General features: G+C 43.8%; 1 protein-coding gene and 2 long non-coding RNA genes across 4 annotated transcripts; all 3 read left to right on the top strand.

The window, feature by feature from the left end:
- The first annotated feature begins 871 nt into the window (after nucleotides 1–871).
- Nucleotides 872–1,961, top strand: LOC134122781 (uncharacterized). Its single transcript, XR_009954295.1, has 3 exons — nucleotides 872–981; nucleotides 1,240–1,410; nucleotides 1,770–1,961. It is a non-coding gene; the product is annotated as an uncharacterized LOC134122781 (long non-coding RNA).
- A 3,796-nt stretch (nucleotides 1,962–5,757) lies between these two features.
- On the top strand, nucleotides 5,758–6,584 carry LOC134122784 (uncharacterized). Its single transcript, XR_009954298.1, has 4 exons — nucleotides 5,758–5,938; nucleotides 6,124–6,244; nucleotides 6,348–6,425; nucleotides 6,528–6,584. It is a non-coding gene; the product is annotated as an uncharacterized LOC134122784 (long non-coding RNA).
- Nucleotides 6,585–13,275: 6,691 nt separating this feature from the next.
- LOC134122785 (uncharacterized) lies at nucleotides 13,276–17,833 on the top strand. Of its 2 annotated transcripts, XM_062560664.1 has the most exons (13): nucleotides 13,276–13,589; nucleotides 13,725–13,820; nucleotides 13,913–14,142; nucleotides 14,471–14,649; nucleotides 14,736–14,823; nucleotides 14,984–15,331; nucleotides 15,414–15,531; nucleotides 15,607–15,698; nucleotides 16,058–16,172; nucleotides 16,630–16,722; nucleotides 16,812–16,973; nucleotides 17,057–17,236; nucleotides 17,331–17,833. In XM_062560664.1, the coding sequence occupies exons 1-13, from the start codon at nucleotides 13,337–13,339 to the stop codon at nucleotides 17,528–17,530; spliced, it is 2,154 nt and encodes a 717-aa protein (XP_062416648.1). In that variant the 5' UTR covers nucleotides 13,276–13,336; the 3' UTR covers nucleotides 17,531–17,833. The 2 variants fall into 2 exon arrangements, with proteins under 2 accessions (XP_062416648.1, XP_062416649.1); XM_062560665.1 differs by having other exon boundaries at nucleotides 13,913–14,649.
- The last annotated feature ends 3,464 nt before the right edge of the window (nucleotides 17,834–21,297 follow it).

Here is a 21,297-nt window from a genome sequence, read left to right on the forward strand (position 1 = left end):
CTTTCCAAGAGCTACTCACTATGGCCAGGTCATCTGCAAAGGCCATCGCTGTAATGGACTTCCCTTCCGCAGAGAAGCCCCGACCCTCGCGTTCAAGTTGCTGGATTAGCGGATCCAACGCAAGGTTAAAGAGGAGAGGGGACATCGAGTCTCCCTGCTTCACTCCCACCTTCATGGCTATGCCGGAGGTGCTACCCTCCTGGCACAACACCTTGGTCTCACACCCTTCATAGGAGTCTCTGATCAACTCCACCATGTGTTGGTCCAGACCCTTCTGTTCCAGAACACTCAGGAGGTGCTCGTGGGAGACGGTATCGAAGGCCTTCGCAAAATCGATGAACACAACTGCGAGGGAGCACTTTCCTTGCTTGCTCAGGTTCATGCACCCATTCAGGAGCATGAGGTTTTCTGAGCAGCCCGGAGAGGAGATGAAGCCTCTCTGGCGTGGGTGGCTGGGACAGGCCACTGTCATCCTCTCCGTGAGGATCCGCGAGTAAAGTCTCAAGACCAAGGATGCAATAGTGATGGGTCGCCATTGACCAACATCACCATGTAGACTAACATCCCCAGTCTTCGGGATCAGTGTCGTTCTGCATTTCTTGAAGACCTTGGGAATCCCTGCTGTAACCAACCAGGTCGAATACATGTGAGCCAATTTAATCCCTTCAGGGTCCCATTCGGACAGGGTTAGGGTTAGGGTTAGGTTTAGAAGAGAAAAGCCCGACTGCCTAAGCAGAAGGGCATGCACGGGCACACTAAATCAAAATAATTCCTAACAACAATTATTTTGCAGGTTGTAGGTGGTTAAGAACTTTGTTTGTTAATTTAGTATTGGTTTAGGCCATGTGGATACATAGTTTTAAGTCTTTTTATCCACCAGGTTTCTTTGAAGAGGCGCTGTCCTTCTGTCCACCATGTGCCGGATTCCAGTACTGAAATCCTGAGGTTTCGTGGATCATGGTGTGAGAAGTGCTCATAAAGGTAGGTGTGTTTGTTTTGTTTGTGGATGTAGTAGAGGTGTTGTTTCAGTCTTGTCATGAGTGTGTTTTTAGTTTGCCCAATATACATCATCTTGCAGGTGTTACAGATTATCACGTAAACCAGATTTTTTGATTGCGGTTTCGTGACATGCCAGACCGGTGCTTCCAGGTGAGTGTGTGGGTTAATGATGAATGTTATACTTTTTAAGTATATGGAGGGTTCATTTTTATTGTGGTTGTTGTGATTTGAATTGCCTAGGGAGGCATGGATGAGGAGATCTTGGAGGTTTTTATTCCTCCTATTGGCCGAAATCACCCGGAAGTGGGTCAATGGCAGTACGTGGTCTTGGGTCTTCCTGAAGTTCCTTTTGACAGCGGAGATGAGGATCCTAGAGGCCGGGGAGAAGGTGGCCACAAAGGGGACCAGGTGGTGAGTAGACTTCTGTTCTGTTCTTTGAGTTTGGAACTGCTGGTTCACTTCTTTCGCGATGTTGCGGAGAAATGTACGGCTATATCCCCTGCGCAACAGCGCTTGGAAGAGTGTTTTAGTGGCCGACCGAACATCCAGCTCTGCTGCACAGATCCTGTGGAATCTGATCAGCTGCGATTTTACGATGCCTCGAAAAGTATGTTTCGGATGGTAACTGGATCTGTGCAGCAGGGCATGGGTGTCGGTCGGTTTGAAGTAAACCCTAGTTCCAAGTCTGTGTCTCCCCTTGTCCCCTGGAATGATGTAAACTTCTGTGTCTAGAAACTCTATTTTTTCTGTTTGTAGATTGTATTTGACAGAGATGGAGGGATGGTGATTATTGAGAATGGAAATGAATGTCTCAAAGTCCTCCACTGAATGTTCCCAGATACCAAAGATGTCGTCCAGGTACCTGGCATAGAAGGTGGGTTTATGAATACATTTAGTGAAAACCGTTTGTTCCCAGTCGGCCATGTAAATATTTGCATACGCTGGTGCGAATTTCTTCCCCATGGCCGTGCCATGTACCTGGAGAAACCACCGATGGTTAAATTGGAAGTCATTTTTGGTAAGTCCCAATTCAAGTAGTTGGAGGAGGGCTTCATCTGGCCTGGTGGGGTCCGGGAATTTGCAAAAAATGTCTCTGACTGCTTTGAGGCCCAAGGTGGTTTCGATGTTGGTGTACAGCGAGTCAATATCAATAGAAAAAAGGCGGCTTGTAGGGGTGATATTGCATGACTGGATTTTCTGGACAAAGTCATATGTGTCTTTTATGTAGCTGGGATGTTTTTGAGAGAGGGGGTTCAAATATGAGTCGATGTATTGTGCAATGCGGTGAGATTCACTTCCACAGTCTGATACAATGGGTCGCCCAGGTGGTATTGTGAAGGGGACAGTCCATGTTTCTGGATCCTTGTGTATCTTTGGTAAAAGATAGAAGATTCGGGGACGTGGGGGATCCTCACCGGCTAGAAACTGTTTTTGTTTTGCTGTAATTTTCTTTGTTCTCCACAGGTCCTCCACAATTTCCCGGATTTGAATCTGGGTCTGGAGTTGTAGAGGTTGTGCCAGAGGTAAGTAGTGGGCCGTTGCAAAAAATGTCTCTGACTGCTTTGAGGCCCAAGGTGGTTTCGATGTTGGTGTACAGCGAGTCAATATCAATAGAAAAAAGGCGGCTTGTAGGGGTGATATTGCATGACTGGATTTTCTGGACAAAGTCATATGTGTCTTTTATGTAGCTGGGATGTTTTTGAGAGAGGGGGTTCAAATATGAGTCGATGTATTGTGCAATGCGGTGAGATTCACTTCCACAGTCTGATACAATGGGTCGCCCAGGTGGTATTGTGAAGGGGACAGTAGGGTTAGGGTTTTCACTCTCAAAATGTACCATTTGTAATGGTCTAGGGCGCTAATGTCCGTGCAGTGGTATGGATTCGTTTGCCCCTGTTCAGTGTACGACAAACGGCATAATGTCAGCTCCGTGTCCCGGACATGGAGCTGGAGCCAATGTACGGTGAATGGCAGAGCGTCAGCTCTGTGTCCCAGGCCATACAGCTGAAGCCAATGTATGGCATATGGCAGGGTGTAATCGCGCCCAGGGATTCACAAACATTCCGTCAATTCCTTTACGTTTGCTTTAAGCTTACAAATGAGCCGTGGGTGAAAATCAGCAAACTGTAAAATTACGCCTCTGCCCCCCCCAAAAAGCTCAAAATGTGACCCAATAAGGGTTCGGGTGGTGGGGCAGTGGGCCGTGTGATGCCTGGGCACTTGCTCTGGAGGCCTCTGTTTCTAAAAATTGAGTTTCATGAAATGGGCGCAGGGTGGCCCCTGGGGTCCGCCTTAAAGCACCCAAAGTCGGAACAATAAGCAAAGACCCAGAGGCCCTCTGGGCTTCTGGCCTTATATTACGATTCTGACTTAGTTTCTGAGGGGCCAAAAAATGAAGCCCAGAAAATTCCCCCCATTGTCCGATTTTTTGCCCCATTCTCCGATTTTTACTTAGTCTCTGGAGCACATGCTCCCTTATTCTCCGAATTTTTGCCCAGGATCTTCTGGGTTTCTGCCTATATTACGAATTTTACTTAGTCTCCGGAACTCATGCTCCGTATTGTCCGATTTTCTGCCCTCTTTCTCTGGGTATCTGCCTATATTACGAATTTTACTTAGTCTCCGGAACTCATGCTCCGTATTGTCCGATTTTCTGCCCTCTTTCTCTGGGTCTCTGCCTATTTTACGATTTTTACTTAGTCTCCGGAACTCATGCTCCTTATTCTCCACGATTTTCTGCCCTCTTTCTCTGGGTATCTGCCTATATTACGATTTTTACGTAGTCTCCGGAACTCATGCTCCTTATTCTCCGATTTATTTCCCAGGATCTTCTGGGTTTCTGCCTATATTACGAATTTTACTTGGTCTCCGGAACTCATGCTCCGTATTGTCCGATTTTATGCCCTCTTTCTCTGGGTCTCTGCTCACTTTACGATTTTTACCTAGTCTCCACGGATCATTGTCTGCATTTTACTTTTGTTCACCCTTTCCAACGCTTTAAGCGGACACTCGCCCGACACCTTTCCCTATTATCCGAATTTCCCACCTGCTTTCAGCCACTCATTGTTCGACTCAACACCCTCATATTCACTTGCCTGCATCCCTTATTGTCCGAATTTTACTTTGAATTAAATAATTAAAACACTTTGAAAAAACAACTAAACACTTTGAAATTAACCACTAAAGAAATAGGAAAATGCAACTAAACACTTTGAAATTAACCACTAAACAAATAGAAATAAACCACTAAAGAAATAGAAAAATACAACTAAACACTCTGAAATAAACCACTAAAGAAATAGAAATATACAACTAAACACTTTGATTTAAACCACTAACACTCTGAAATAAACCACTAAAGAAATAGAAATATACAACCAAACACTTTGAAATTAACCACTAAACACTCTGAAATAGACCACTAAAGAAATAGGAAAATGCTACTAAACACTTTGAAATTAACCACTAACACTCTGAAATAAACCACTAAAGAAATAGAACCATACAACTAAACACTTTGAAATTAACCACTAACACTCGTGTGGGATCCGGCCTATCTACACCGCATCTCGTGAAGCTCCCCGCCTGAGCCATGCCCAGTGAAGGACCACCCAAGTCGGACTCTCACCTTGCCCCCCTCCAAACCCACGGCCCAGCTCCTACCAACCCAGTCTCCAAAAAAAGCGTGAAATAGCTACGTTGGTCCACCGTGATAAACGTAGTCATGTTACGTTTCCCCTCAAAATAACGTAACTATGTTACGTTATTTTGGCCCATTCATTTACATTGCTTTGCAAATAGGTCACGTGACTATCAAGTTTCCCGTTAGTGAAAAGAAAAACATGGCGGACGGTCAGCATAATCTCCGTGAAAAACACAATATTTTAAGAAAGCATCAGCATTTGTATGCATTTCGATGGCATTTCTAGCGAGAAGTATGCGTTATTCTTTCATAATCTTCTATCAGAGACTGTAGAAGACCTTCCGTTTATTCGTTTCTGCGAAGATTTGAGTGTCTCTTTGGGAAAGCGTGGGAATGCAACGTTTGTTTCTGCGGTCATTTTTTTTCAGCATTAAAGGCACTAATCGCCAACACAAAGCACTCAAATCACATTATGACTTTTCAAACATAAATTGGCATATTTTTATGAGTTTTCATTGAAAGAATGCATACTTTCCGGGGGCTTGAATGCTGAACGCTTTAGCGCATGTGTGTCTCTTTCAAAACCTTCCCTTCCGTTTCAGGCTACGATTTCATGGTTACGTTGCGGTGGTTGCTATGGACGCTGGAATTGCTGCTCGGACACCTAGTTCAGTGATGCTTAACCCGGGTTCGATCGGTTAAGTCACTCTCAGGGGTTCAGCAGACACACACTCCGGTCAAGTGGTCCACGACTTCAAAAATAATGTATATAGTAAAAGTGATAGACGGGCTTTTCGATGGTGGATGGCGGAAACGGTACTCTTTTAAGGGAGATAAGCCCCGCCCCTCTCAGGCGCGAATGTGTGCGTGTGTTTGTGTGTGTGTGCGCGCGCACGCGCGAGGTTCGGTGAATGCGCTGATGAAGCTCGCTGCCTCATTATGTAATGATTTTATTTGAATAATCCTCCTGGCTGTTGTTTGTTTGTTTGTTTGTTTGCTTCTTTGTACGTAAATATCTGCCTTTGTACCAAATACTCTGCCAATAAAGGTTGATTAGAATAAAACAAACAAAAAATACATTTACATTGTCAGACGCACTGGTCACGTGAACGGTCACATTTAAATAAAGTTGCAAGAAGAAGAAGAAACAGAAGAAGAAGAAGAAGAAGAAGAAAAAAGATGGAGGAGGAGGAGGATAGGAAGAAAAAGAAAAACATGAGGAAGAGTCGTGTAAGGATCGTAGACGACAAGAAAGATCAGCTATTTCTTGCCGACCTGTTTTTAGAAGAATATAAGGTACGAAGAATATATTCTGAGAAATGTAGAGTGCCGAGATATTTTTTCCTAATTTGCACCTTCGCCCTTGGTAGCGTCGTTTAATATAGTCACTTGAAACGTATAGTTATTTCTGAGAAGTAGTGTGTATGGAACGTTTTTTTTTACTGTTGCCTGATATTAAAGAGTTTGTGTTTCACGTCAAGCAAAGAAAAGAGTCAGCTTCAAGCCACCAAAAAGGTGTTTGGCTTGAAGAAGATGAAGACGGCCAACCTCTCCCAAAAAGACGTAGGACTGGGGAGAAACGGAAACGGGGACCCGCCACTGGTTCGTGGTCTTCAAGCTTATAGCTAGCTTATAATTATTTATTTATTTTAATGAACTAAATTATTAATTCTAATTATTCTAATTATCTTTATACTGTTGGCAGTGACGTCTGGGAGCGCAGAACCTTCCTGTTCGTCGACATATGGACAAAAGGCAGAGACAGAGACCAGCCAAAACTTAGGTTACTTTTCTTATTCTCTCTTCTCGTGTTTTTGTTTTCTTGTTGTTGTGTTTAGCTACATTTAACCTTACTTTACAGCTAATTTTCTCCTTTGTCTTTTAGACTCCCTTATCCAAGAAGTTCAAGACCTCTTGGAATGTCCTGTTGAAGAACCTGTCTGTTACGTCTCCCTTAGTCTAGGTGTAAGGGAGCGCAACCCCTGCAAACATGAGCCCTGATGAACGCGGCGACCAGAGGTATGGGGTCGTGGTGTGAGTGACGACTACAGACACACAGACAAACGGTGTAAACAAAATAGGAGGTTTATTCTCTCCTTAAAAGGAAAAACCAAACAAATGTTCAGGGGAAAAGGGGCTGGGCGAGACCAAAGCAAAGAAACAAGCAAAAAGGGTGAACACTTCCCTAACTAACTTAAATCCCCCCCCCCTTTACTCTACCTCGGGCACGGATGAGGCCCGCTAACCAAAAGTACAGGGAGTGGTCCGCCCAGGTCTTGCCTAGTGTATCTAGACAGGCAGTCAGCTACGGGTGGTGTATACCCATGGGTCTCTTCCCTAACAATATCCCCTTTCCCCTCCCCTTGCAACACAGGAAGAAAAAATGTTTAACTCAAATAACAAACGGTATACAAAACAAATGTAACATACACACTAAACCAAAGAGCCCACGCTCTGAGGCTACCTTTTTTAACAAACAAAAACTCTCTCTCTCTCTCTCTCTCTCTCTGAACAAGATACTCACAAACCCCAACGACGGAAATAAACACAGAACCATGAGAGAGGACACCAGCGAGCCACCAGAATCGCTCTGCCATCAGAGCTGCAAACTCCCTTCCTCCCACGATCTACAATGACAGGTCTTAATAGACCTGCACCAGCTGCATCCAATAATGAAGGGGAGGAGTCCAGGTCGGTCGTATCCAATCGGCTGCACCTTGGTTGAAGGGTAGCCATCTTGCCTGCAGATTTCCTGTACATGGAGAGACAGGACACAAACCAACACAGACACCCCCAAAACGTAACACGCCCCCCCCAAAAAAAAGGTGCAAAACTATCCAGGATTGCACCATTCATTCTATCACAGTAAAACATACTACAAACACCAAAACAACACTAGTGTGCACGAGACAACGCATCTGCAACAATGTTGTCTGATCCCTTTTTATATTTGATGCACAAGTTGTAACTCTGCACAATTAGCGCCCACCTCATGAGCCGGCGGTTCTGATTGTACATCCTGTGGAGAAAAATTAGCGGATTGTGGTCAGTAAACACCACCACAGGGACAACACTAGACCCGACGTACACTTCGAAAAATTGAAGGGCTAATAACAAAGCCAATGTCTCCTGCTCGATGGTGGAGTACCTTGTCTGACAGTCACTGAATTTTTTTGAAAAGAAACAAACGGGTCGATCGATCCCTTCACCGTCCTCCTGTAAGAGGACGGCGCCTGCGCCCACGGCGCTAGCGTCAACCTCCATTTTAAAAGGTTTGCTAAAATCAGGGGCTGCAAGCACCGGGGCAGTACACAGGAGTAGCTTCGCGGAATTGAACGAATGCTCACATTCCGGAGACCACTTAAACGGAACCTTTGGTGACAAAAGCGAAGAGAGGGGAGCTACCACCGTCGAAAAGTTTTTGCAAAACGTACGGTAATAACCCACCATACCTAGGAAACGGCGAAGCTCACGGCGCGTAACAGGGGCGGGGAAACTAGCTATGGCTTCCACCTTGCTAGCTAGCAACCGAACCTGCCCATGTCCCACCTGTTTTCCAAGGTATGTAACTGTAGCTTTTCCGAACTCGCACTTTGCCAGGTTTAACGTCAGGGATGCTTTTTCTAAACGTTCAAACACCATGTCTAGCGTAGCGATATGGTCGGCCCAAGTTGACGAATATATTACGACGTCATCGATATATGCGGTACAGTTAGGAACATCGGCAAACACAGTATTTACTAGGCGTTGGAACGTAGCTGGGGCATTGCACATGCCAAAAGGCATTACAGTATATTGCACGAAATTGTCAGGGGTCACAAACGCAGAAATCTCCGAGGCACGAGGGGTTAGAGGCACTTGCCAATACCCTTTCAACAGGTCTAACTTCGTGACAAACACCGCGGAGCCGATGCTGTCGATGCAATCTTCTATTCGAGGTAACGGATAAGAGTCTGGTGCAGTAACACCATTAACTCGCCGATAGTCTGTGCACAACCGGGATGTGCCGTCTGGTTTTGGGACTAGGATACAAGGTGAACTCCAAGCACTGTTACTGGCTTTGGCCATGTTGTTTTTTAACAAGTACTCAATCTCACCTTTCATCTTCTCCCTCTTAAATGCATTTACCCGGTACGGGTGTTGACGGATGGGGGTCGCGTTTCCTACATCAACATCGTGTGTCAAAACCGTGGTACATCCAGGTACGTCATGAAACAACGTGAGGTAGGAGTTAATCAAGGACACCAGCTCTTGAGACTGCTCACATTCCAAATGTTTCAAAAGGGATGGTAACTTTCCCAACATTTCTGTATTAACCATACATTCACCCGGTTTCACTGCATGTCTTAACTCCAGACCGTCCTCCGGGTCATCCTCCAGGTACGCCCCCGCCTGCAGCGCAACAGTGGCCACTGAAGAGACAGCGGGCTGGATGGGCTTATTGGAGAGAGTGTTAGAAGGACCTCGTGTACGGTATGCTTTCAACATGTTAATGTGACATGTCCGTAACGAACGCCTACGGTCTGGGGTCTTTATTACATAGTTAGTATCGCTGAGTTTACTATCAATCACATATGGACCTGAGAAACGGGCTGAGAGAGACGACCCTGGAACGGGCAACAATGCTAGAACTAGCTCTCCCGGCACAAACGAACGCTCAACCGTCCCCTTATCATAACGCATTTTCATACGCTTCTGTGCAGTCGAGAGGGACTCTTTAGCTATTGCGCAGGCTGCATGTAGCCTCTCCCTCATCTGGCTAACGAAGTCCATCACATTCTTAGGGGCACTGACAGACGTGGGGGACAAAACGTTTTCCTTCAGAACCTTCAACGGTCCTCTTAGTGTATGTCCGAACACTAAATCAGCAGGGCTAAAACCTAACGACTCTTGCACTGTTTCCCTACTAGCAAATAACACAAATGGCACTCCCTCATCCCAATTTGGATTATCCATACAGTATTTTCGGAGCATCGATTTGAGGGTCTGGTGCCACCGCTCGAGTGCTCCCTGGCTTTCCGGGTGATACGCACTCGAGACCTGGTGAGTAATACCCAATTCTTTTAGAGAGGTTACAAACAGTTTTGACATAAAATTTGAACCTTGATCTGACTGAAGTACTTTCGGTAAGCCAAATGTAGAGAAAAACTTGATCAGGGCCTTAACTACAGTCTTGGCTGTGATGGTACGGAGGGGAATAGCCTCCGGATACCGAGTAGCACTACACATCACTGTTAAAAGGTATTGGTTACCACTCCGCGTTCTTGGTAAAGGACCCACACAATCCACGATTACCCGTTCGAACGGTTCTCCCAGCACAGGAATCGGATGCAGTGGCGCCCGAGGGATGACCTGGTTCGCTTTTCCTGTTAGTTGGCATCCATGACAGGTATTACAAAACTCCACAACATCTGACTTTAGACCTGGCCAGAAAAAGTGGCGAAGGACTCTGTCATAAGTCTTTGTTATTCCTAGGTGCCCAGCCCAAGCAGGGTCGTGTGCTAGGGATAACACTTGCTGTCTGAATGGTTTAGGAACGACCACCTGCTTGACAACCCCTAAACCCCGAACGTTACCCTGCGCTGCCCACCTGCGCATAAGAACACCAGCCTCCATGAAGTAAGACACCTCTTTTGTGTTTGCTTCCTCAGAAATCGCTACACAATCAAAACATTTCTTCAGACTAACGTCTTCCTTCTGAGCCTTAATCATACTCTGTGAGGTTATCGATGACAATATATTGTGTAATTGGAATTCATTTCCACTCTTACCTATTGCAGTTTTCATTGAAGTGGAAATACTGGACTGGGCTGGCTCCCCGTTCACACGCTTCAGAATCGAGTCTGACAGGTCCACCTCGTCCCCCAACCTACGGGACTGGGCCCGTGTAAGCACACAAGCTGGGAACACATGAGGGTAAGCCTGTACTAAAATGTCGTCCGTAGGTTCCAGGGTAGGTGTGTCCACCACCTCTAACATGGGTGTTACATGGCCACCGGCAATGTCATTCCCAAGCAGAAATGTGACTCCCTCCACCGGCAGAGTTGGTACCACGCCAACACGAAAACGTCCCGACACTAGTTTGGACTTTAACCAGACCCAATGCAGTGGTACAGACATGGGGGTTGCTCCGAGTCCTTGTAGAAGGACGTTTGACCCACAGTATGACCCATGGGACCAGGGCAGGCTGTCTGCTAGCACTAAAGACTGCGCTGCCCCCGTGTCACGCAGTATGGTGACGCTCATTTGGCCAACTGGTTCCCCTGTAAGGGACACATTCCCACCTGACACAAACGGAGCATACACCTGATCTAGCTTCTCCCCACCCTCGTTTGTATTATTGCTGTTTGTCTGAGACATGGAATGTATTAAGTTTATGCTTTTCGATCGCACCGGTGACGGTGCTTTCTTGTTTCTTAGAACCGGACACACCGCTATGAGGTGACCGGGACGATGACAATAAAAACACTCACGTGTCTCCTGTGCAGATCTGGTCTCACCCAGAGAAACACGGCTGGCATGAGATGCTGTTGTAGGCGTTGTTGGCGGTCGAGCCTCTTGTCGCGGTGCAGTAAACATTATTTTGTGGGTCAAAGCATACTCATCCGCTAACACAGCGGCTCGAGACAATGTCGGCACTTTCTGTTCGTTTAAATGCACAACAATTCTGTCAGGTAGATGGTTTTTAAAATCTTCTAAAAGGACCAGTTCCCTTATCTCAGCAAACGTCTTCACCTTGCTAGCCGCACACCAGCGATCGAATAGTGTCTCTTTATCCCTGGCGAACTCTACAAAAGTGCGGGTCTGAGGCTTTTTGTGGTTCCTAAAACGTTGTCTATATGCCTCTGGAACCAACTCGTAGGCCCTTAACACCGTTGCTTTAACTATTTCGTAATCCCCACTCTCTTCTAGAGAGAGAGACGCCACAACCTCCTGGGCTTTGCCAGACAGTTTGCACTGCAGGAGGATGGACCAAACCTCCCGCGGCCAGTGCAACGCCGTAGCCACACGCTCAAATGCTGAAAAGTATGAATCTACCTCAGCCTCCCGGAAAGGCGGCACCACAGCAATATTCTTGCTCACCTCAAACCGACCAAGGTTGGGAGCTAACGGAACCCCAACACCAGCCTCTAACTCGAGCTGCCTGATTCGCACCTCTTTCTCTGCATCTATTTCTTTCTTTCTAAGTTCAAATTGTCTGTCCTTTTCCCTCTCCTCTCGTTCCATCTCTAGGCGAGCCAGCCGGTACTCGAGCCTAGCCGCAGCACTTCTGGACCCAACAGAGGAACGAGGCGAAAGGTCGGCCCTAGGTAAAACCACTGGTGCAGCGGCCCCCAACCCCTGTTCATCACCCAGCAGTGCACCCACAGTCTTTTCATCACCAGACTCTTCACCTGAGGCCTCACTGCCCTCGTCCATCCCCTCACAAACCCCCTGGTGAACCAACCCTTTTTTTATCAACTCTAACATCTCTGCCTTGAGGGCCTGCCTTGGGACGGAGATTTTATAATGATCGGCGACAGCGAATAACTCTGACCTGCGCATCCCTCCCAGCTGGTCGAGGGATGGAGCCGCTAGAAAAACAGCCAGTGCTGGAGCAGCCATTCTAGTAGGTACACACGCCACCACCACTACTACAAACCAAACGAGCAACTTGTTGCTAAAATCACACTACAACACCACACCTTCGCACCAGCACCCACCAGGACCTCGTGTTCACAGGGAAGTCGGGAGATTGACGATCCCGGACGAGCCCCCACTTGTTACGTCTCCCTTAGTCTAGGTGTAAGGGAGCGCAACCCCTGCAAACATGAGCCCTGATGAACGCGGCGACCAGAGGTATGGGGTCGTGGTGTGAGTGACGACTACAGACACACAGACAAACGGTGTAAACAAAATAGGAGGTTTATTCTCTCCTTAAAAGGAAAAACCAAACAAATGTTCAGGGGAAAAGGGGCTGGGCGAGACCAAAGCAAAGAAACAAGCAAAAAGGGTGAACACTTCCCTAACTAACTTAAATCCCCCCCCCCTTTACTCTACCTCGGGCACGGATGAGGCCCGCTAACCAAAAGTACAGGGAGTGGTCCGCCCAGGTCTTGCCTAGTGTATCTAGACAGGCAGTCAGCTACGGGTGGTGTATACCCATGGGTCTCTTCCCTAACAATATCCCCTTTCCCCTCCCCTTGCAACACAGGAAGAAAAAATGTTTAACTCAAATAACAAACGGTATACAAAACAAATGTAACATACACACTAAACCAAAGAGCCCACGCTCTGAGGCTACCTTTTTTAACAAACAAAAACTCTCTCTCTCTCTCTCTCTCTCTCTGAACAAGATACTCACAAACCCCAACGACGGAAATAAACACAGAACCATGAGAGAGGACACCAGCGAGCCACCAGAATCGCTCTGCCATCAGAGCTGCAAACTCCCTTCCTCCCACGATCTACAATGACAGGTCTTAATAGACCTGCACCAGCTGCATCCAATAATGAAGGGGAGGAGTCCAGGTCGGTCGTATCCAATCGGCTGCACCTTGGTTGAAGGGTAGCCATCTTGCCTGCAGATTTCCTGTACATGGAGAGACAGGACACAAACCAACACAGACACCCCCAAAACGTAACACTGTCTCATCCCAGTGGAAGGAAAGGCAACGTTTAACCTTTGAAAAGTGGAGTACGTTAAGGCCCTTTATGGTTAACCAGATGTTATCATCACAGAGGCCTAAACAGGGACTATGCCAACACTGTGGACAAAAGCTTGCAGTAGTGACATGCAGAGATTGTTTGCCAAGACCACTTTACTGCACTGCGTGTGATATTGCAATACATGAGTCTATGGTACTCCATAACAGAACTTCTATGATAGAGGGTTTTTTTAGGCCATTGTCACCTTCCACATACATCAAGGAAGACGAGGGAGGAAAATTCTCCTACCATGAAAAAGGTAACCAATTAATCACTATGTGAGCTATTTTGTAATTAAAATGTGTTAAATTCAATATTAACCTATATCACACTAAAAAAACACCCTTATTTTCCAATTATTTATTATGTGAAATGTTCTTATTTTATTCTGTAGAGTGTTACTTACCAATCAGGCTTCCTCACTGCGATTGTTCCTATGGACAAACAAGTGTTTCTCCAGGAAAGCAAGTAATTTTGATTGGAATGAACGGTAAGGATTTTCCAAACTAGTCTTTTAATACAGTATTGACCTTTTTATATTCCTTGTATATTGGAGTAACTTATTTTTATTTTGATATTCAGGTCGTTACAATCTGTCCCTTCCATGTGTCAGCTGCCCCTGCGGAAAGTCCTGGTCACTGGACATAGGTGATCTCGTTGACAGTGGTTATTGGCCAGCCACAGCCAACTTTGACACTTTGTACACTGTGGATTTGTTCAGTACATTTGAGGATCTCAAGATCACTGCCCCAGGAATGTCACGGCAAGCTTTTGTTAGCATGCTAGAACACCGCACAAAAGTCTTTGGTCGGGTGAGTACAAGATGTTGTTGAAGAAAACAACCAAGATTGCTGAGATGGTGCAAGTTTATTGGAGTTGAATGCAGGGATGGGTCCCAGACAAAGTCAGAAAGGAAGGAACAAAGGGGTGACCCCTAGGTAGTATGATCAAGCAGGCAGAAAGATCAAGGTTCTAGTCAGCAGGGGAGCATACACCGGAGGAAACAACATTTGGCTAGGTATTGGCCAGACATGTAATGGCAAATGTCCCCTCGTATGTAATTTTTCTTTTTCAATGCGACGATTTTCAAATGTATTGATCTAATTTTATCATGGCCTTACTTTTACGTTTTCCTTTTAGAGCGGCCAGATATGTGGGGATACTATGCAGAAGGCATTTCTGGAATGGATCTATGCCAAATTTGAAGTGGAAAGGATGTCTCTGGTGCAGCATTTTCAGTGCCCTGCATGCACACCCTCCATGCTGGCTGTTGCAGTGGATGGGAACCGAAAACTTTACCGCTTTAAGAGCCAACCGGGGTGTGTAGTATTTTTTTCAAATTAAAATGGACAGTGCTATTGTAATAGTTATTTTAATCCTTTCTATTTATTTATTTATTTTTTAGACCGAATGGATTTTTTGATGGAGTGTTTCTGGCCAAGGATGCTGAAGTGTCCTCCTTTGTTGACTACATCCATGGGACAACCAAACATGTACATTTACATTTCTTTATTGTAACATTTTGATAAACACATGCAGTATACTTACAATTTGTATTTACTATGACAACCACATTGACATGTTACAGACATTCACTGTTAAATTAATTCAGTTTGAGTTCATCTATATATGTCTGCTTTCATCTCGTTTTAGAATCCTGCGAAAGCAAGATGTGGTGCAGGTCAATGGGTGGCAGCACGAGAGTCTGCGAGTAAGTCAGCAAGCAAATTGGATGAGGAAGGCGTGGAAGTTGCTGTCTGCCGTCACGGGGTCTTGCTCAAAGGACTGAATATGTTCCGTGGGGAAATATTTGCATACCCATTATATCTCCAGAAACAGTTGAATTCACAGACTGTGAAGTATTTTTGCTCAGATGTAGTGTGCAAATACTGGCCATATCTGGAGAGGGTGGTCCGTTTCTGCCCAGAGCTACAAGACCTGTTGAACATGCGCCCATTTCTTTCGATTATGCATGCTAAAGCGCATTCATGGACGTGTGAGGTAATTATTGACACATTGTTTTTATAAACCCCCCCACTCTTATGTTTTTTCAAAGTCTAACAATTCATTAAATGTTTTGTAGTTGAAGTGGGGAGGACGTAACCAGGAAGGAGCTGGTACAACCTTAGGAGAAGAAGTTGAACAAGTAAACAGTTTCCTTTCTCGAGCAGCCTTATGTTCTAAGTTCATGGCAAAAGCAGGTAAATATTTTTTCATCTAAATTATTTAATTTGTTTAGTGTCTGGTTTCTTGCCCTAATGTGCTTTTTTTTCAAGTTCGCACAGACATGCTTACCATCCAGGCAAGTGGCTGGAACAAGCGGAAGGCAGAACACCTTGACCGGACATTAGCAAAAAGATACATCAAGGTATGGACTATATTGACTTATAATGGAAAAACTATATATTCAAAGATAATCTTATTAAATTATACTCTACTCAGTATTGTTTTATATAATTATACAAAGTGTAACCTAGGGACACAGTGGGACTGGTAAGAGTTAAGGGAGAACAGACAGAATGTTTACTTAGACAACACCTGGTGTAAGCATGTTTTTGTCCTAGAACTGATAGAACCCTTTTTGTGCAAATAGGCAAACAAAAGCAAAATGGTAGGGTGAGAAGGATAATTCTTCTTAATAAGGAGTTGTTTGACAAACTTGTCACCAGTTTGTCTGACCAAAAACTTCCATGACACAGTTTTCTGTTTTTGGATTTGTTTTGACAGACTGTACAGAGGATTCCAGATGCATCAACAGATCTTAAACAACTTACCACCGAGTTGGCTATTCAGGAAGACACAGTACAGCAATGGGTGTGTGATGTTCAGCAGTGGACAACAGGTAGTATGGGGAGAGGAGTATTGTGCATTATGCCTATTTACAGAATATTCTCATCTAGACCCCACTAATTGGAAATAACATCAATTGAAAATGGTTTAAAGTATTTTGTTCCCATTGTAGCTCAAATGTACATTTCACCTTTTTTATATCTCTGTTTGATGCAGCTGCAACTGATTTTTTATTTATGATTTATATTTGTTTCTGACAATGTTACTTGTATTAAAGACATGTAGCTTCTGTCACTGAACACATTTACATCTGGAGATAATGTCAGGGTTAACTGAGCAAGTTTTGTCCTAATAGTTAACCACAATCAATGCAGGGGTTACTGAACCCAGATATTGCAATATATCTTGTAAACCTGCTTTGTGGTACACATTCTCATTATAGGTTTGGAGAAAATTGGTTTAATTGTCAACAGAGAGTGACATGAAGTAACTTTACTTGTCTTCACAAGGAGCAACTGTTCCAAATGACAGCCGACAGAATACTATTGAAGGACTCTATCTGAGCATCAAGCAGCGAAAGTTTCATCTCTATCGTCAGACAGGTGAGACCATAAAAGCTTTTTTAATTATTATTATTTATTACCCTGTAAATTTATTATTTTACACAATCATCTTTTGTTTCACCCTTCAGTTGGCAGTAAGCAGAGACATAAATTGAGGAAAAAGATTGCGGCAGAAAAGATAGCTTTGGACGAGGCCATTGCTGACTACAACACTGTTGTGGGGGATGCTGACAAACTCCCTCCTCCTGACGAGCTCTTGGTCAAAGAAAACTTCTCCTGGCCATGGCAATGTAAGTAGGATACTTAGTGTGTAAAATTGCCCATGCACAAACCTTTCTATAATTGCTAACATGTTTGATGGTATGAACTGCAGGTCACAGTGATATGATCGAGAAAAAAAAAGTCTATGACAAAGTAATGCTGCTGGATAGACTTAAGGAAGAAGCCGTAATTGTGGTTCAGGAAATTAAGCAGCACTGGGAGTACATGCGGAGCATGGCTAGAAAGATTGAAGATCTTTCCTCCCAGCTCTCTGAAGGAATCACAGGTCAAAGTATGTATATATGCTTCTGTGTCTTATTCTTGTCTGATGATAATGATAATAAAGCTAACTAATTATTTAAATGTTTGATGTCAAACAATCTCAGGCAGCACTGAAGCATTGACAGAGAGTGGACGTGAGGGACTACTCTGCATATTAAAAAGAAGACTGTGTGAAGTTCAAGCACAGCAGACTTCAGCACGCGCAACATATCTGCATATCCTGGGACAACACATGGTGTCTTTGGATGACTCTTCCTCTGAGGAAGAAAACTTGGATAGTAGCTCGTCAACAGATGAAGACTAATGGGAGCCATCGTTGGGCTCATTCTGGAGAACACTGCAGTCTGACGCTGTACCTGCAGAGTCCACACCAACGTGCTCTCCATTGTAAATGTCTGCAATTGTTATATGGTTTGTGCATACTGTGTGTTCCTATATAAAATAAATGACTTTAATTTCCACTATTGTGACATTTTCTTGCACTACATTACATTATTTAACCTGTAAAGATAAACTGTACATTTAATGCACAGTATAGAATACACAGTTACAGATGTTTGAGAGTCACCCTTCTTAATCTGAATTATGTGTAATAACAGGATGGCTGTTTCGCCTTCTTATAGAATAGAAAAATACTTTATTCATCCCCCGGTGGGGAAAATTCAAATTAGTAGAGTAGCTTAAAAAGTAAATATATAAATATTTACAATGATTATATACTATCAACAATAATATCAATGACTAAATAAATTAGAGAAGAACATGTCAGCAGTCACTGTTAAAAACCCTCATGGCTGTGGGGACAAAGGACCTCCTGAACCTCTCAGGCCTACAGTGCAGAGAGATGAGCCTCTCACTGTAGCTGGTCCTCTGACCCGCCAGGATGTTGTGGAGGGGATGTTTATTATTATCCATAACAATATAATTTCCTTTTCATCTGTTTCTCCACCACAGCACTGAGAGAGTCTAGTCTTCTGCCTACAACAGAACTGGCCTTTTTCACCACTTTGTCCAGGCGCCTACAGTTTTTATCTGTAGCGCCACTCCCCCAGCAGACAACAGCATAGAGTAGTGCACTCTCTAGGGTTAGGGTTAGGGGTTAAGTCCAGGCCCTCACATCCTGGTGTCAGAACAATCACTTCAACAACAAGATAAAGGAGCTTATCAAAGACTTAATAAAACACAGAGGCACAATACATGTCTGGTGATCACCGGAAGTGAAACAGGTGGGGAGTTTCACCTACATAAGTGATCATCTCTCAGGGGACCTGACCTGGGAGGTGACCACCAGAGAAGTGGTGAAGAAGGCCCAGCAGAGACTCTTCCCACAGTGGACCCTCGGAAAAACCTGGCTCCAACAGATTCCTCACCAACTTCTATCAGTGCACCATATAAAGTGATCTGGGCTATGGATGCATGTGGGGTTTTGCAGCTGTACCTTAGAGGAGAGAAAGGACAGGCACTAATTAAGGGTGCATCTAAGATCATTGGTGTCCCTTTTCCATCTCTGGAACGAATCTACTCTGCCCGGCTGAGAAACTAAGATGTAAGATGAGGTCTCACTGTTCACACCCTGGGCAATGTCGTTTTAGCACACTCCCCTCTGGCAGACAGGGTCATGAGGGCACGGAGAGAACGACTTCCCCCAAAGCTTTACATACATCCCCAACCCTAACCCACATCCACGTGTTTATTTTACTTTATTTTGTATGCTGCTCTTTACTTTATATGCTACTATCCAGAATCAGTATCACTTTTATTGCCAGGTATGTGAACACACAGAAATAACTCTCTCTCAGCCTTAGCTACAGAGAGAGTTAAGTGAAACCAAAGTAAAAAAATATTTCTGTGTGATATATGATATATAAAAATATGTATATGTGTATATATTTACCTATTCAGCTTTATACATGTACATAGCTTTTGTTTAAGCTTTTGTTCATAATTTTTCTATATTATCTAAATTAATCTATCTATATGTATATATATATATATATATATATATATATATCTGGCTATCTGTGTTGGTGATTGGTTACAGATCACAGTAAGCCAATCAGAGGCAGAATAAGGCGGGTCGTGCACATATTGGCGCTAACTGTACGCACTCTTTACACGGCAGTGTAGCTGAAGCTGGACGGGTAATTAATATTTCATGTAGTCTGAATATATTTTTATTGAATATAATTACACGTGGCACGTGAGCACCTCGTTGTCACGTTTTTAATTAAGGAACGTCATGGGCCTCATCATCTAGCTAATCAAGCTAGCTAGCTCGCTAATAACAGCAGTTAGGCAGTTAGCAAGACGAAAGACACGTTTTTATTTAGTCGTCTTTTTAGGACCATTAAGAATGAATAACCTTCAAGAAAACATGGGGGTGCGTTTGTGAGTGTAGTGTAGAGAACAGGTTCCGACTTCAAAAGAAATCCTGTTAAATCTTTTTCTTCATTTTTTATAAATTAATTTGTTCTAGGAACAACCTGTTTACAGTTTTAAGTTTACCTGTAAACTGTATGATCCTTTTCTGCACTGTGTATTTGCATTTCTGTCTTAGAATAGGGGGTTGTAAATTAAGCTTTGCATGTTAATTTGTGCAATACTATCACTGTATTCATATCTCTTAATCAGTAATGTGCATTTTTAATCAACAATGTGCAATTTACACTAATTAACGTGCTATATAAACCCTATAACAACAGTCCATCCTTCCTCATGTAAGCAATCTACTGTTATTGTTGATTTTATATCTATATTGAGATAATATTGATATGGTATCTTATCTTAATTACATTGATAAGGCTGCTAAGAACAGGCCTCTGGTTGCTTAGATATAAATATTGCTTTATATTCCAGGTCAAAAATGCCAAGAGGGTCAACCACAACCAGCTGCACGAGCTGCAATGCAGGTATTCCTGTGGCTGCGAAGACGTGCAAGTCTTGCCAGGCGGTACAGCCAAAAAAGCAAAGACTTGCCAAAAGACTTGAGAAATTTCAAGCAAAAAAAGATGACTGGCTAAAAAAGCAGAAAAAGAATAGGACCATCTCACATGTTATGGATGAGGCATCAATTTTGGTATGTGTTGCATGTCTTTTTGTATGATTCATGCTTGTGAAAATTCTGTATGATATCTTAATTTATATTTTTAATACTTGAAAAGTTACATGCACTGGGGCACAAGGCCATCATTATGATCCGCAAACCAGGCAAAACGCCTGGCAACTGGTCCGGGAATATCCTGCACCCAAAGTGGCAGCTTTCTAACTACGCTGTGGAATGCCTCGACAGGATGAAGACCTTATATGAGGTGGTAGTTGACGGTAAGCCCATGAACTGTATCTGTGATACCTTTAATTGTCAACATATCCTAGTACTATAAAAACTGATCAGAATCAGAATCAGAATCTCATGAATACTTTATTAAAGCCTGATGATCAGACAGCTATTTTCATTTTCCACACTTACGGATAAAATCAATTTGTAGTCTGAGTCTAGGCTGTTATTTTATTATGTACCTCTCCAGTTATGTTCTATAATATGTAGTTGATAGTTAATACTTATTTTAACAAATTTAACGTTTTCCTGCATAAAAATGGTAATAGCACACACAGTACAACATTTACTTTCTCACTGAGAGCTATGAAATTTCACCACTGTTGCATCTGTTAGGTTTGTACGAAGAGCATCATTGTTGAGATGGAGAAGTTGAATTTGGATTGAGGTTGTGTTTTTCCTCAGTCACACCTAGTTTGAGATGATGTGTCGGTTGTGCAATAATCTCACCTTTTACTAACACGCAAAAAGATCTCTTCAGGTGGAGGAATATGAAAGTTCCTCCTTAGTGACAACCTCAGATGTATTTAGGGGCATATTTTAGATGACCCATATACATTAAAAGTACAAATTTGAGCAAGGGTCTTTATAAATACATACATACATACATTATTTGTAACTGCTTATGCTTATTAGATTGCAGGAGTTGCTGGGGCCCATCCCAGCTGTTAATGGATGAGGACAGGGTCCACGCTGGACAAGTTGCTGCTTTATTGCAGGGCTGAGACATAGAGACA

The sequence above is a fragment of the Pungitius pungitius genome, unplaced genomic scaffold, assembly GCF_949316345.1.
Source record: "Pungitius pungitius unplaced genomic scaffold, fPunPun2.1 scaffold_31, whole genome shotgun sequence".
NCBI lineage: Eukaryota > Metazoa > Chordata > Actinopteri > Perciformes > Gasterosteidae > Pungitius > Pungitius pungitius.

Bases quoted from the DNA above. Each gene is read 5' to 3' on its own strand.
- LOC134122785 (XM_062560664.1), top strand. From the start codon at position 13,337: ATGGTTAACCAGATGTTATCATCACAGAGGCCTAAACAGGGACTATGC. The intron at 14,650-14,735 runs GTGTGTAGTATT...TTTATTTTTTAG, and splicing joins CGCTTTAAGAGCCAACCGGG to ACCGAATGGATTTTTTGATG. The intron at 16,173-16,629 runs GTAGTATGGGGA...TGTCTTCACAAG, and splicing joins TGTTCAGCAGTGGACAACAG to GAGCAACTGTTCCAAATGAC.